This window comes from Periophthalmus magnuspinnatus, chromosome 4 (genome assembly GCF_009829125.3).
Source record: "Periophthalmus magnuspinnatus isolate fPerMag1 chromosome 4, fPerMag1.2.pri, whole genome shotgun sequence".
Classification (NCBI taxonomy): Eukaryota; Metazoa; Chordata; class Actinopteri; order Gobiiformes; family Gobiidae; genus Periophthalmus; species Periophthalmus magnuspinnatus.
In genome coordinates this window covers 17,351,628-17,366,959 of record NC_047129.1, presented here as the reverse complement: position 1 = coordinate 17,366,959, position 15,332 = coordinate 17,351,628, and the positions used below count along the sequence as shown (strand labels likewise).

Genomic DNA, 15,332 nt, shown 5'->3' with positions numbered 1-15,332 from the left:
TGCCATTAAACATAGCTAAAAAGTCAATAAAATAGATACTAATCAGCTGTGGTGGAAGAAGGACTAGTTAAGTACTAGTTAGTTAAGTAAAAGTACAGATACCAGAGCAAAAAAGTACTCAAGTTAAAGTAAAGGTATCATATGAAAAAATCTACTCTAGTATAAGTAAATACCTGTTTCAAAATGTACATAAAGGGTAAAAAGTAAAATTATTTTGTGAGGATTCTGAGGTCTTAAAAGGCTTCAAATGTAGTGATTTTGATGAAGATTTGTGCTGAATTTTGTTCAATACAAAAAATTAAATACATTTTGTTTGGTCCAGTACCTAAACTAGCTTATGTTTATTTGAGGAAATTTCTGAGTTAAATATGACAAGTTTGGAAATCATTTTTATATATTTTTCACTATTATTATTATGATGCTCTACTGCTGTTATAGCAAATAGACAGGCACATATCGGTAGATGTTTTGTGCCAAAAACTGCGTTAGGCCTATATATTGTACATGATGATGATGGTGATGGTAGTAATGTGGTTTTGTAGTGAAGTCAAGTTAAAGTTTTAATATCACGACAGCACATCTAAGCACATTCAACTCTCGAAATTCCAAATCTAACTTTGACTGGATATATTTTATATTTATAAAAACATTTATTTTTAGAAATTGTTGTACAGCCTTGAAGCCAGAATAAAAAATCTCTTTCATAGTTTCTCTTCATTCTTGAGATATCTCCTTGTTACATATTTGAACCGTTCCACAAGTATTTTTGAGAAGGTCTCCTAAGCCTTCTTCACCTCTGCTCCGTTCTGTCAATAAACCCACACAGCGGCTCTCAGCACCCAGCGGCCCACTACTGCACACCATTTATTTATCTACTGCCGCTGCCATACCACACTCTCTCTCCCTCCTCCATTTCTCCCTGTTTTCTCCTCTCATCCCCCTCCTTTAGATTCCCTATCCCGCACAAAACTCTCCATGTTAAGTGACGAATAAAAGCCATTTGAGATTCTACTTTTAATTCCCCACAGAAGTCATTTTTGGCATCTTGGCTGTTCTGCTCTGTGCCCCCCAATGTTATTTTACACAAAATTGAAACATTTTAGGTCCATGTTACCTCTAGGTTAGAATGCTTTGAATTTCTCAAGACCACAACATTGGTAAGACCGCCGGTTAGGTGCATCTGGGACAGCTTGAACAGGGCAACTCCTCAGCTCCATAAAAAAAAAAAACAAATTTACAAAGGTGGAGTCTGGCTAACTTTATCTGTATAATAAAAAAATCCAAAAGATTATTTGCTGCTTGTGAATTATTTATTTATGGTCAATTTCTCCATCTAAACTTCTCCGTCTTTCTCTCACTGTCTGTTGCAGCTATTCACCAGCGACTGGAGTCTGATGGCACAGAAAGAGTGGAGGGGTCCATGACTCAGAGACTGGAGAACATCCTCAACAGTAAGCAAATGTGTTACAACTTAAAGTTTATGCATTTTTACTCACATAGTCACATCACTTTATTATTATTATTATTAATTTATTTTTCTCCACGTGATCACTGCTAACTTAGCATAGCATTGCAAAGAAGAGAATAACACTGTATAAAATGTATTTATAAGAGATTATTTTATAGACAGCCTGAATATCTCACTTACTTTTGAACTTTGATGGAGGAACATTTAATGCAAGATCTCATCATTGTCTAAGTCTAAAAATTGGCTGCACTAAAACTGAAATGGGGAAAAAAGTTTTTGGCTATTTTACTTCCCAAAAATGGAACACATTTCAAAACTGGATAGATTGGTGCCACTAATGCACTTTAATAAACTGGTGATAAACATTTATAATCACACCTGCTCCTGTTTTGAATGTTTTAAATGGACCTATGCAGTTTGTTTGTATTGTTCTGGCGCTCATGAGAACGAGTCTGTTACTCTCGTTGGACTCTGCCTGTATAAATAAAGAGACATGAAATTAAATGAAAAAAAAATGATATAACTATAATTTTTGAATTTTTAGTACCTATGCTGAGTTATTGTAGAAATGGTTAAAACATATTCAGCTTCTTGCCTCTGGCTTCTTAAACGTCAGAAATGAGTTTCTACAGTTTACTTTGGTCACATTCAGACAATAAACTTACATAAACGTCACCATATAGTAACAGAGATGATTTCATATATACACACATTTATTCAGTATAGGCCATAGGATACTACACACAAAAATAAATACTTCACTTACTTATGTAAATCATCATCTGTATAATACTTTTTTCACTTACCATTGTAATCAACAGCAAAGAAAAATACCACTTGAAATATTACCTTTGTGTGTATTTCTATATAATGATTACTGTGAAATGTACCACTGAAACTAATTCTCTTTATTATATTTAATAACATGTTAAAGTCCTGTAAAATACTGTCTTTTACTGTCTTACACTTAACTCTTAGACATTCAGTAGGCCTTTAAGCAGATGCATCTCATGTTTGATAATGCGACTCCTAATAGAGCGCTGCTAACCAGGTCTGTTCCCTGGACTCCAGAGTAAATAAACCTCCCAGCCGGACGTACCTTTCATCCCCACAGCCCCAGACGCGAGCCCTGGTGGCCACCATGCCCCCAACCCTGTGTGTCAAACATACTGGCCCAGTCTCTCAATCATGAAATACTTACACCAAAATGTTAACTTTGTGACAGTAGTTCAGACGTCCTGTGAAATCCAACCCGTTTTGATTCTTATATTGTGGCTTTTGTCTGATTAAAACAACTTCACGTTAAGTTATGTCTTTTTGATGGCACCTCCGACCACCCACGAAGCCGTTTGTCTGCTCAAAGGCTCCCCCTAGCAGGCTCTGACCAAGTTGTCACTCTCTCATGGGAAGCTCCTCTGTTTTTGTGTTGGTTAAATCTGTAGTGCAGGGAACATGCCAGACCAAAGTTAAGTCGACTATGTGGCATCAACATTTATTTTTTCAGTAACCCAGTCTGCACCATTTTACCACTTCTTCACCTCTAAATCTGTTTCTTTTTTATAGGAGCGAGTGATACTGCAGACACACTTTTCCAAGAGGTTTTGGGGCGTAAAGACAAGGCAGACTCTACACGCAATGCTCTCAACGTCCTTCAACGCTTCAAGTTTCTGTTCAATTTACCACTCAACATTGAGCGAAATATTCAGAAGGTATAACACAAAGTAGAAATGTCTTTTAACACTATTTATGAATAAAACATCCCAACTCCAAATATACAAACATATTTTTAATAGTGAAAATTATGATATATTGGGTTATTGAAGTTAAAATATAAAGAGTATTAGCAGACAAAAGTTCAACATAAAACATTATATAACATATAACTTTTGTCTGTTAAAAGAACTGAGATTCCCTCTGTGGAATTTACATGTAATTTTCCTCTCAGGGTGACTATGATGTGGTAATAAACGACTATGAGAAAGCCAAATCTCTTTTTGGCAACACTGAGGTTCCTGTTTTCAAGAAAGGTATGAAGTTCATTCAAAACCTCATTACCATTACTATACCTTTTTTACTTTACAATCACTTATTTTTGTTTCATTTTGCAGTGTATTCAGAGGTTGAGATGAGAATTACTGCTCTAAGAACCCTTTTGTTGGAGAAGCTGCTTCAGACTCCGTCAACACTACATGATCAGAAAAGATATATCAGGTAAGTACGATTCATGTTTAGAAAAATCTAAATGGTCAATTATTAACATTTAGACTTTTCCTTGGTATAGAAATCAAGTTTGAAATTTGTTTTGTCCCAATAATAATTATTTAAGCGTGTTCTGATGCAATCTGATTCGACTAGGGGTTTTGAACTTTCCAGAAATATCATTCAGTGTTTCTTTCATGACCAAATTCTCAGTTTATAGTTGAGCGGTACCAAAAACAATTTAGGCACCTCGATAATATCTTAGTCGTCATCGTCGTTAATTCACACATTTGTTGCGTTTCGATTTTCTCTCTGGCCTGACTTTTAAACGGGTTCATTTATCTGCTCATACTTGTGGTTTGCTATAATTTATTATTGTTAAGATGGAGCTGTCAGGATCACAGAGAGCAGCTCGAAACCACACAGCGACATCTTTCATCCCGCTGCATTAGGCCTGGCTCTGGCCTGTTTACTCGGCTCGGGATGGTGGGAGAGTGGGTGTGTCTGTTTGAGCTAATGTTTGATGGATGCCACCTCATGAGAAACACTCTTGTAACAGGAATATAATGAAGGCAGGAATAAGCCAGAATAAAGGATAAACTCTGCTAAAAATATTCTACTCGGAAAAAAATATAACACGGCTGCTATGCTGGGACTGTTTGCTTTTGTGTGGAGAAAATCATTAATCATTAGTAGGCTTGAAGTGGTTTGGTCGATTAATCGGTTGATGGTGTCATAGTTGACCAAACTTTTTATAAATTGATGTATTGTTTTTACTGGCACAACAGCAAAGATGAGAAAGCATGGAGTGGGTTAACTGGAGTTTTTGGAGTGACTGGGCAGTGTAATCTACCTCTTCAATTATGAAAATGCTGTTTACTTTTGCACAAGATCATTTTCGGGATCTTTTGCCAGTGTCATGCTTTAGTCCATCAACTGAACCACATGGTCTGTTTTTAGTCAACCTATTAATGAATAGAATGAATGAATAGACCTGTAGTTTCTTTTTTACTTTCTGGACACCATTGTTTTTATTATTATTTATTTACAACTTTTTATATATACAATACAAACCAAACAAAACAATACTTGTTAGTCTGAAAGTCACTGATATTTGACAAAATGAGGTCCAGAAACATTTCTGGTCGCCAAAAGCGGCTGTGCGTTTGAGTCTGTTTGACACTCGATTCCTAATTCTTCCAGTAGCTTCTTTCATTTGTCAATAAAAAGCTGAGAATTATAATGTCCAAGTTTGATTGTAGTCATTTAGTCAGAAATTAGTGACTTCCACAGAGAAATGCAGGGAGAATCAGCACCCACTTTACCATATTCTTTCTAGCATTGTATCATTTGTCATGTTCATTTTTAATAGTGTTTTGGAAAAAAAAAAAATCTTCCTGGAGATGATGACTATTGGATACGGCCCAACATTTATTTGTATGTAATAAAAATAGAATATTTTCCATTGACGTTAATGTTTAAAGGATTGTCACGCAATTACAAGCTGTTTTTATATGTACTTTTATTCCATAGAGGGTGTAAATCAAAACATGAATGCCAAGTTGCTGTAATGTTTAAACTATAGATTTTTGTTAAATCTATAGATGTTTGTACAAAATTTCCACATTCTTTATAATTTGTCCCAATTTTGCAAACAATATGTATAATTTTAATGTTTTTTTGTAGATACTTGTCTGACCTCCATGCTCCCGGCGACCCAGCATGGCAGTGCATCTACGCTCAGCACAAGTGGATCCTGCAGCTGATGCAGAACTGCAGAGACGAGTTCATCAGTGGTCAACGAGGTAACACATTCAAAAGTTCACACATGTATTGATTTACATTACACCGGAAGTGAAACAACTACTATTACAATTTTCAATCAGTGGCCCTGTACTGTAGATTTGTTGTGAATGACTGTAGCTTTGCCCTCATCACTGTTGACGACCTCCCTTTGCTACTCTGCTCAAGTTTTCTGTTTATTTTTCTGCTAACATTCGAATAAGATGAAAGAGAAAGAACATCGGCTTTTCGGTTTCGAAGTTTCAGAGCCGGACTTGTTACTGTGCACACTTGCATTTGACTTCACAGATGGATTGGAATAATTAACCCCAATTAAACTGTTCCTCTGTTAAATCAGCCAGCAGAAAAATGTGGATGTTAAACTGTCCTCTCAGCCTTTGACACACACACGTAAGGCACATATCGTACAAAGGCACCCACACAAATACATTGTTGGTGGGTGGCTGCCTTACATAGTTCAGCTGGAACATAAACATGTCTAATGCTAAGGGTAACAATGGTTTCCGGGGCTCTGGCTTCAGGGGTCTGGGGGTTGGTTTGCATGACTCCACGGTTAAATATCGTCTTACTTATCATGTCAGGGATGGCCCCATTTTGAGTCATTGCACTATTTAACAAAACTGCAACGTCTTAGCCTGAAGTAGCATTTTGTAGTTGTGGAAATATTGCTCTAGATAAGTTGTACAGTCTTGTGTTCACACTTTCACAAACACTATGTCAAAATGGGACTAAACAGGGACTATACCTCCAGCTAAACCTGGACTAGAACAGCACTAAACCAGAACTATAACAAGACCAAACCAAATCTACATAAACTTTTAACTGGGCTCAAACAAGGACCAAAACCAGGACCAAGAATGACACGGAATGCACAATTAGGCCTGTTGCAATAACACATTTTGTATTACTACATATACTGCTGTAAAAGATATTGAAACTACTTTATGCCACTGACACAATAAAAATAATGCAGGATAATCCCAGTAAACCATTTTAAAATAGGCTGGTTCATTCAAAAGGTAACAAATACACAGCAGATTGACCCAATAATTAGCCATAAAAAGTGACCTATTCACCTTTTTACACCTCAAAACTTTTTGCATTACAACAAAAATACCCCAGTTCTCACCACTTTTACAAAGAAATTATACACATGAAAAATATTGAGCCCCAAAATATACTGTTCGAGCTTTCATATACTGAACGATAAATCGATATAGTGATATAGTGACAGGCCTACACACAAGATGAAATAATGAGAAGAGAAACAGATTTTTTATTGGTGGTATCATGATCTATTTCTTGTCTTAGTTCATGTAGAAACCAGTGCTTCTGATATACAGACCTGGTGTTGTCATTTTTACAGTTCAGCTTTAACCTTTCTTCTCATATTTTCAGCGCTTTCATTGCAATCTAGTCTTTGCGTTTCTCATTTAAATAATAACCTCTTTATCCCAGTGTCAACATCCCACGTGGCAAGAATCAGTCTTAGGTGATAGATTGTCTTTTTGTCCTGCAAATGAAAGAAATTATGTTTAAAGACTCGTACGAAGCAAAGGTCGTTCTAGTATAGTTATGATTCATTTAATTACTTAGCAAATTGCCCAAAATGTGAAATAGATCCATCCATCTTTTGGGACACTGACATTTCCTTGTGAAGAATCGTAGCAGAGTAAGTTGCTTCCGTATGTCTAAACACTCGCAGTGTGCTGCAGTCGGAGCCGGTTCGAGTCAATTATAAACTGCAGTTCTCTTATTTCCCGAACACTGCTTCATCCGCCAATGTCAATACAATTAGGATGAAATTTTGCGCGTTGGAAAATAGATTTGTCAGTGAACAATTAGAGGGACCAGAGTCCATCCGTTCCTTTGGGAAACATGCGGTTGTGATTTTGGGCAGAACCAGAACACCTCTTTGCGGAGTGTGTTTATCACAGCTAAGTGAGCATGCAGATCAGGGCAGATAAAGGCAATGTAAGTGAAGGCTTTGTACTGTTTGAGCGGGGATCTGTGGCACAAATGTCAGAAAACTTAAGTGTGTTTAAAATGTATTCATAGACGATCCTTTGGGGAACAAGGGAAAACTTACGTAATCATGTTAATTTATAATGCAGTGTAAATTCTTCATCATAAAATGCCCTTTAAACACTAAGCACGTATAGACAATACCACCCATCATCAGTGCTGTGTGCAGACCCTGGGGTTCAGCCCACACCTGGATCAACAGCGGCTCTCATCTCTTTGCAAAGAGACTCCAGACCAGCTCTGCACTGCTCCATATGGGGCCATGAGTGGAACATGAGAGCCCTTTGCATGTTTACTACATAATCCAACTCAATTAAGAATTTCCTTACATTTTTGAGTCTGGACGACTGAATTGTTGCATAGCCAACTTTGCTGTTTAGTTTGGGGATTTCTCAATCCTAGCTCTCACACCACATTCCGACCATGACTCACTACTTCAGAGTTTCAGAGTGTATCAGGCACATGTTTCGAAAGTGTGGCCATCCATCGCTGTTCATTTAGACGTTGTACTTGTAGGCGTTTGCAGCTATGCACAAACCTGCTTAAAGTTTCATTTTCATTTTAGTTGTAGAAAACTGTTGTTTCACTTTCATTTAACTTTCACCATTAAGATTTGTGACGGTCCAAAATCATAGATGTGGGCAAAAGGTTTTGTATCACATCTTCTGTGTGTGGTAGAATTCCCTTCACTTTCCCTGATCTCTCAGGTCTCTGTTGCCATCTAGTGGCATCTGATGGTATATGAAGGTGCAAGTGTGCCTTGTAAACCCACTTCACCCCAGTGGTTACAAAGCTGTGGGCTGTTTCCTCACACTGAAAACAACGGGACATTCTGTGAGCAGAGGGCCAGGGCAGAAATGGATCAGAACACAAATAAAGAGAGTCCGAGAGGGCGACAGACGATTGTTTGGTGTCCAAGCTCGCTGAGCTTACAGTGGAATGTGGATTTATGAAAATGGCTTATTTGATTATTTGATACCTCAAGTATGTGTTTCTTTTTCCCCTCAAAATTAATTTCTCTCCGCTTGCCCCTCTCTTGTTCTTTCATTATGTGTCAGTGGGTGTCGGAGCGCTGGAGCTGGAGGGGGATACCCGCTCATCTGCTCTGAGCCGCCTGGGCCATACCTCGTCTCTGAAGAGAGGAGGCAGTCTGCGAACACCCCGACCCAGCAGTAAGCCACACTTTGACCTTACAACTTCCTATCCCCCACACCAAACCATGGATCACTTTGTTTATGTCTGTCTAACAACACCTCCAGTAGGAGGAGAATTAAAGGGTTAGATTAGGGTAGTTCGGAAGTCAGTAGTTACTAAGCCTGAATCATTCTTAATAAACTTGTGTAGTCGAAGAGTAGTTATTATCAAGTGTGAAACATGTTTTAGTTTGAAATGCCCCGCCCACCTTGTTCCTTCTCTCACTCTGATGTTGAACCATGTGAGACTCAGAACTGTTGTTTCTACATGGTTCTCTTCTGTCCCTGGCAGTTGCTTACGTTTGGTTCTCACTTATCACTTTTTAATATGTATGGGTAATATCTTTTTTTAGTCTCATTTTTATTTCTCAAAGCCGCCTTTACGTAGGGTAGTGTCAAGGGCATTTAAACTACTAGAAAAAGTCAGGTTAAAATTTAATAATCTGGTTACAAACTTTTATACACAACCGCATAGTTTTTAATGTTTCATATCGACTTATATACTTGGGGACTCTCATTGGGTTTACCTGTATAAATAACGATACAGATAAAAAAAAAGAAAAGAAAAAAAAAGAAAATATATATGCTTGTTTATGTCATTATATACTTTCTTTGTGTTTGCAGCCTGGAGGTATGAATCACCTCAGCAGGTGCAGTTTGTGGAGAAGTTGTCCGATGTCGTAATTGGTCAACTGCCAAATTTCTGGAAGCTTTGGATCTCATATGTCAATGGAAGTCTGTTCAGTGAGGTAATCTTTTTTTTCATTAATGCACAACATGTTCACATCATGAGACTGTAATTTCTGTTTGGTATGTAATATAAAATTGTCTATTTGTTTCTAGACTGGGGAAAAATCTGGACAAGTTGAAAAATCCAAGAAAAATGCCAGGCAAAGACAAAACGACTTCAGGGTTCTCAACTTTGTTTCATTTTTAAATATCTCTAAACGTAACAAAATTTGACCACTCAGAGCCTTACTTACGTACGTTATATGTGCAGAAAATGATAGAAGAGGTGACCAATCGACTGGTGAAGCTTATCCGAGGTGCCTTGCTCAATGGCACACTTCCACCCCACGAGCAGAGTCTTTATGGAGGCTGGGAGAACAAGGCAGACCTGACGGGACAGTGGATGACGCAGATTATACATACTGTCAGGTAAAAGGGGGTGATATCGAGAACAAATATCTTTAGCCAGTTGATGTTGAAGTATCAGACAAAGAAGTATAAAATTACACACTGCAGGAATGTCACTTTATACCCATGTTTGAAAGATTACAATATTAGTCTGACTCAATTGCAAGATTTTATTTTGTTTTTATTTTTTATTTTTTTCACTTTGTTGAATACCACTTTTTGAGTAAAATGTCATCTGTTGCCTTAACTGATCAGAATAAAGTCAGATCTGATAAAATACAACGACCAAGAATATAATGTATTACACCAAAGACGGTAAAGAGTAGCATTAATTACAGGGGCCACCTTAGTCTTCTCTAAAAGAAAGACTTCACTTTTGCAATAAGACTGGAACATGGAGAAAAGCTGGAAGCCATGGACAAACTTCATTAACACTCAAACCTAAAAGAGAAGTTGTTGTGACACCTTTCTTTCTTAAGATACTCAATTGTTCTTTTAATGTTATTTTGTTTTATTTCTTGGTTGTTTTTTTTACAAATACAAAACTAGAGGAGCTGTAGACTGAAATAAAATGACTGGTATGTTGGTTTGGGGGGAAAAAACAAAAACTATGTACCAATGTTTTGATAACTTGTGAACTGTAATTGCCACTTCTCCAATAAATAAAATCATTAAAAATAAAAGAAACAGAAACTTAATTTTGTGCCTGTCATAGTAATAACAGCTCTGTGTTTGTGATTGGACAGGGGTTGTCATGAAGCTCTCTCAGCTCTGGAGATACCAAACGATCTGCTCCAAGTGATCCAGGATCTGCTGGTGGACCTGAGAGTGCAGTGCCTGGTTGTGACTCTGCTCCACACTACTGAAGGTTAGATCTGCTACTCGTGGTAATGGACTATTAACATTATTATATTTCACCCAAACATTAGTGTATGCAATCCACATAATTAACTACAACTTTTAAACATGGCTGAATGATGGGTCTTGGTTTATATTCAGTTTCAGAAATAGATTTTGAACAAAACATATCTTCTGCTTGTCTGGTTATTCTCAGATGAACAGTTTGTTTTCTCTGAACTTTTCCTCTTCTGTCAATTTGTGGTTTTTCACAATCTTTTGTTTCAACCAAATTTACGTCACTAAACAGTAATTCTCTCAGGTATAATAGCATTGCATTGAAATTAATCTATTTAATTTCTGTAATATTTAACTTGTGGTCATTTTATGCTTGTCATGCAGACATAAAGCGACTGGCAGAGAAGGAAGACTGGGTTGTTGATAATGAGGGGATCACCAGCCTGGTATTTATTTTTCCTCTGTACCAGACCAATGCAATTTGGTGAATTCAAGACAATACTTGAGTCCACAGATTGTATTTACCGTATATTTATTTTTCCTGCAGCCCTCACAGTTTGAACAGTGTATGGTCCAGATGTTGCAGTCTCTTAAAGAGCCACTGGAAATCAAACCAGGAGAGATTAATGTAAGCATCCTTGACACGAAATTAATTGCTAATTTTGCAGTGTGGTCTGGGGGTCAAAACATTTCTATTCTAAATGCTCTGCAGGTGTTGCAAGTAGACCAGGTTCAGGACCAGGCTGCAGAGCTCAGTGTGAAAATTATGAGGGTAATATTATCATTACACTCACTTCCCTTTATGTCTTAACAATATTTTTCAACTAAAAGAAATCTGTAATGCTTTTCTTCTCAGGTCTTTATCAGTTGCTTGGATCATTTGAGCACTAAAACAGATGCAGAAATCAGTGCAACTCGGTAAGTACATTTTAACGCCCTGCATATGTTCGTGTAAAAACCCCTAAAACACATATTTGTGTTTTATAGCAACATTGCTGTAGACCTGTCGTCTCCAGACCGCTTCAGTGCCATTCATGAGGACTTCAGCCACACAGCTGTAAGTAGAACTGTTGTATTATTTCCTGTCAGTGCTCTTGTAAATACAGCTGAAGTGCCTCTGACGATCTCTGTCATTGTCACCAATGCGTGGGTTCTACTCGTGTAAACCACAATCTTTTATCAGTCTGTTTCCTGGATGGACAAGAAACAGAGATGTCCTAGTTTCCTGTAAGCTGTTCGGATGTTGTTGAGGAGGTTTGAGCTTCGAGGAGGAGGAAGACCAGGGTGTGCGTATGTTGCTTCTGGTAAAGGGAAATGGAGCAAGGTGCATATAAGGGATTTCCCCAGACAAAACCCAAAATGTGTGCCACAAGGGCTCTAGCCAGAACTGACATCTCCTGGCTAGAGTTTATAGCATATTTATTAGGTTTCACCAACAGTATATGAAATAATTACAAATAAAATATCACTTCACAATCGGATTTGTTCACTTAGCAATTGGTATAAGGTATTTCTGTAGCCACAGTTGCCCTTGGACAGACTAATGAAAGCTTGACTGACAAATTGGCTCATTACTCATCTTCTCAGGCATCAGATCTACTTCTCAGCACTGTCTGACTGTTTCTCCAACCCATGTCCGTACAAAGAACACCACATCCATTCTTAATTTCAAAATTCAAAAATGGTCACCTTTTGTATCTGCCGTTAACTAGTGCTACTTTTACTAATGTTTTGACTTGGCTTGATTTCACAACCCAACCCCTTAACCACAGTTATGGTGGGCAAAGTGTCTCGCCCAGTTATACAAGAAAATCTTTAAAAAATCCTAGCAGAGATCAAACCGACAACTCTCAGCTTTTGGGTACTGGGCCAGAGTCTCCACCAGCTAAGTTAATGCAGCTCCAAAAGCTTGTGGAAGTAAGAGGATCTCTCAGATACTTATACTTAGTACTTTTTAGTCCAGTGAGGTTGATCTGGTCTTCCGTTCATTTATTTGAATTGGTTTAGGCAAGGCAAGGCAAGTTTATTTGTATAGCACAATTCATACACAAAGTAATTCAAAGTGCTTTACAGAATAAGAAGGACATTAAAATCACACAAATAAAAACATAAATAATCACAAATAATCATCATAAAATTAACATTAAAACAGAAGAGTGCAGAATAAAACCCTTTCATTCGTATGCACAGCTGAACAGAACTGTTTTGAGCCTGGATTTAAACATTGTCAAAGTAGAGGCCTGTCTCACATCTTCAGGAAGACTGTTCCAGGTTTTAGCTGCATAAAACTGAAATGCTGATTCCCCATGTTTAGTCCTGACCTCTGGGCACCAGCAGGAGGCTGGTCCCTGAAGTCCTCAAATTGCGAGATGGTTCATATGGCACTAACATGTCGGAGATGTACTTTGGACCTAGGCCATGGAGAGACTTATACACAAGCAGAGCTGCTTTAAAGTCTATTCTTTGAGCTACAGGAAGCCAGTGCAGAGACCTGAGCACAGGACTTATGTGCTCATACTTCCTGGTTCTAGTCAGGACCCGAGCAGCAGAGTTCTGGATGTACTGCAGTTGTCTTAATGCACGTTTGGAGAGGCCAGTGAGCAGGCCATTACAATAGTCTAACCTACTGGAGAAAAATGCATGCATAAGTCTCAGTCTAAGTCTGGTTTTGACAGTATACCTTTGATTTTTGCAATGTTTTTTAGGTGGTAAAAAGCTGCAGATGTTACTGATTTGATGTGGCTGTTAAAGTTAAGTAAAGTCCATTATTACTCCTAGATTTCTAGTCTGATTTGAAGGTTTTAGAGGAAGAGACTGGAGGTGACTGCTGACACTTTCTCTATATTTCTGTGGGCCAAAGATGATGACTTCAGTCTTGTCTGAGTTTAGCAGAAGAAAGATGTTTTGCATCCACACACTGATCTGTTGGATGCAGTGGCAGAGTGAATCCACTGGTCCATATTCACCTGCTGCTAGTGAGACATAGATCTGAGTGTCATCTGCATAGTTGTGGTAAGACACATTATTGCTGCGTATTAACTGGCCTAACGGCAGCATGTAGAGATTGAACAACAGGGGTCCCAGGATTGACCCCTGGGGCACTCCACAGATCAGGGACACCTTATCCGAGACACACTTTCCAATTTCAACAAAGTACTCCCTGTTTTCTAGATAGGACTTGAACCAGTTTAGTGCCGTACCAGAGATGCCCACCCAGTCCCCTAGTCTCTGTAAGAGGATCCCATGATCCACAGTGTCAAAGGCAGCACTCAGATCTAACAGGATCAAGACTGAGACTTTGCCTGCATCAGTGTTCAGGCAGATGTCATTTGTCACCTTGATAAGAGCAGTCTCAGTGCTGTGGTGGGGTCTAAAACCTGACTGGAAGACATCAAAGGAGTTGTTAATTTGGAGAAAATTAATAAACTGTTGGTAAACAACGTTTTCAAGGACTTTGCCTAGAAACGGCAGATTAGAGATTGGTCAGTAATTGTTCAACATTGTGGCATCAAGACTGCTCTTCTTTAGGAGAGGCTTGATAACCGCAGTTTTCAAAGCTCTTGGGAATGTTCCAGATTGAAGTGACATATTAACAATGTGAGTGAGTGGTGACAGCAAACTGTTGAGCACAGACTTTAGAAATTTAGTGGGTAACACATCGAGGCAGCATGTAGATGAACTCAGACTGGTGACAATCTCTTGGACAGTTTTGTCAGCCCTAAGTCTCTAGGTGGGTGCTGGGTTGTTATTTGCGTCGTGGAATTGATGGCATTTTTAATGCTCTGAACCTTGTCATTAAAGAACAATGCAAACTCATTGCACTTAGATGCACTTAGGTTTAGTTTGTTTTCAAACCTGACAGTTTCGACTGCTCACTAGAGGTCTTCCTCAGAGTGGTCACATGATGTTGCTGTGTCGGGTCAGCTGAAAATAATCTATTAAAGAGCCCATATTACGCTATTTTCTGATCTGTTATAAAGATGTTTCCTGATCACAAAAATACCTGGAGTTGTTTTGTCTCTTTCACACATGTTTAACACACAAACCCTGCACATTTAGACTTTGCTCTTTTCTCAAACAGTAAACACTCTGTTCCACCTTGTGATGTCATGTGGTAATACAGTAAGTGCTCCACTGTGTTTTTAAACTCCACACACCTTCACTAGAATCATTTCGATGATTTCAGCCCTGGAATTGCCAATCTCTACTGAACTAAATCTAAAAGGTAAATGTTAACTTGAAACCTACCATTACATGACATCACAAGGTGGAAAAGAGCATTTTGAGCTTTGGAGATGTAGACTGACTAATATTAAATGATAACTCAAACATATGTGAATGAAACAAAACAATTCCAGGTATGTTCCAGGTATTCTAACATTACTGAAAGCTCACAAGAGTCAATTTTTTGCATAATAAAGCACTTTTAAACTTAGTACTTTTTGTCATTATTAGATGTAGCAATAAACCTCTGTATTCTTCTTAACATTTTGGCATTCATCAACGTTCATCACTTGTGCTTTTCTTGTAGGAGCAGCGTCTTCTCATCATTCTCAGCAACTGCCAATATCTGGAGAGACACACCTTCTTGAATCTCGCAGATCACTTTGAGAAACACGGCTTCACAGGGACTGAAAAAATCACTCGAGTCA

General features: G+C 38.2%; 1 protein-coding gene across 1 annotated transcript in view; it reads left to right on the top strand.

The window, feature by feature from the left end:
- Window positions 1-15,332, top strand: part of exoc2 (exocyst complex component 2) — a 35,969-nt gene that overhangs the window by 16,760 nt on the left and 3,877 nt on the right. Inside the window, exons 7-22 of the mRNA XM_033964774.2 lie at window positions 1,371-1,451; window positions 3,032-3,177; window positions 3,414-3,495; window positions 3,577-3,679; window positions 5,354-5,472; window positions 8,554-8,667; window positions 9,313-9,437; window positions 9,532-9,600; window positions 9,689-9,846; window positions 10,572-10,693; window positions 11,065-11,126; window positions 11,228-11,308; window positions 11,393-11,452; window positions 11,537-11,598; window positions 11,668-11,737; window positions 15,212-15,328. Coding sequence (XP_033820665.1) covers window positions 1,371-1,451; window positions 3,032-3,177; window positions 3,414-3,495; window positions 3,577-3,679; window positions 5,354-5,472; window positions 8,554-8,667; window positions 9,313-9,437; window positions 9,532-9,600; window positions 9,689-9,846; window positions 10,572-10,693; window positions 11,065-11,126; window positions 11,228-11,308; window positions 11,393-11,452; window positions 11,537-11,598; window positions 11,668-11,737; window positions 15,212-15,328 — 1,571 coding nt within the window. The remainder of the gene's footprint in view (window positions 1-1,370; window positions 1,452-3,031; window positions 3,178-3,413; window positions 3,496-3,576; window positions 3,680-5,353; window positions 5,473-8,553; window positions 8,668-9,312; window positions 9,438-9,531; window positions 9,601-9,688; window positions 9,847-10,571; window positions 10,694-11,064; window positions 11,127-11,227; window positions 11,309-11,392; window positions 11,453-11,536; window positions 11,599-11,667; window positions 11,738-15,211; window positions 15,329-15,332) is intronic.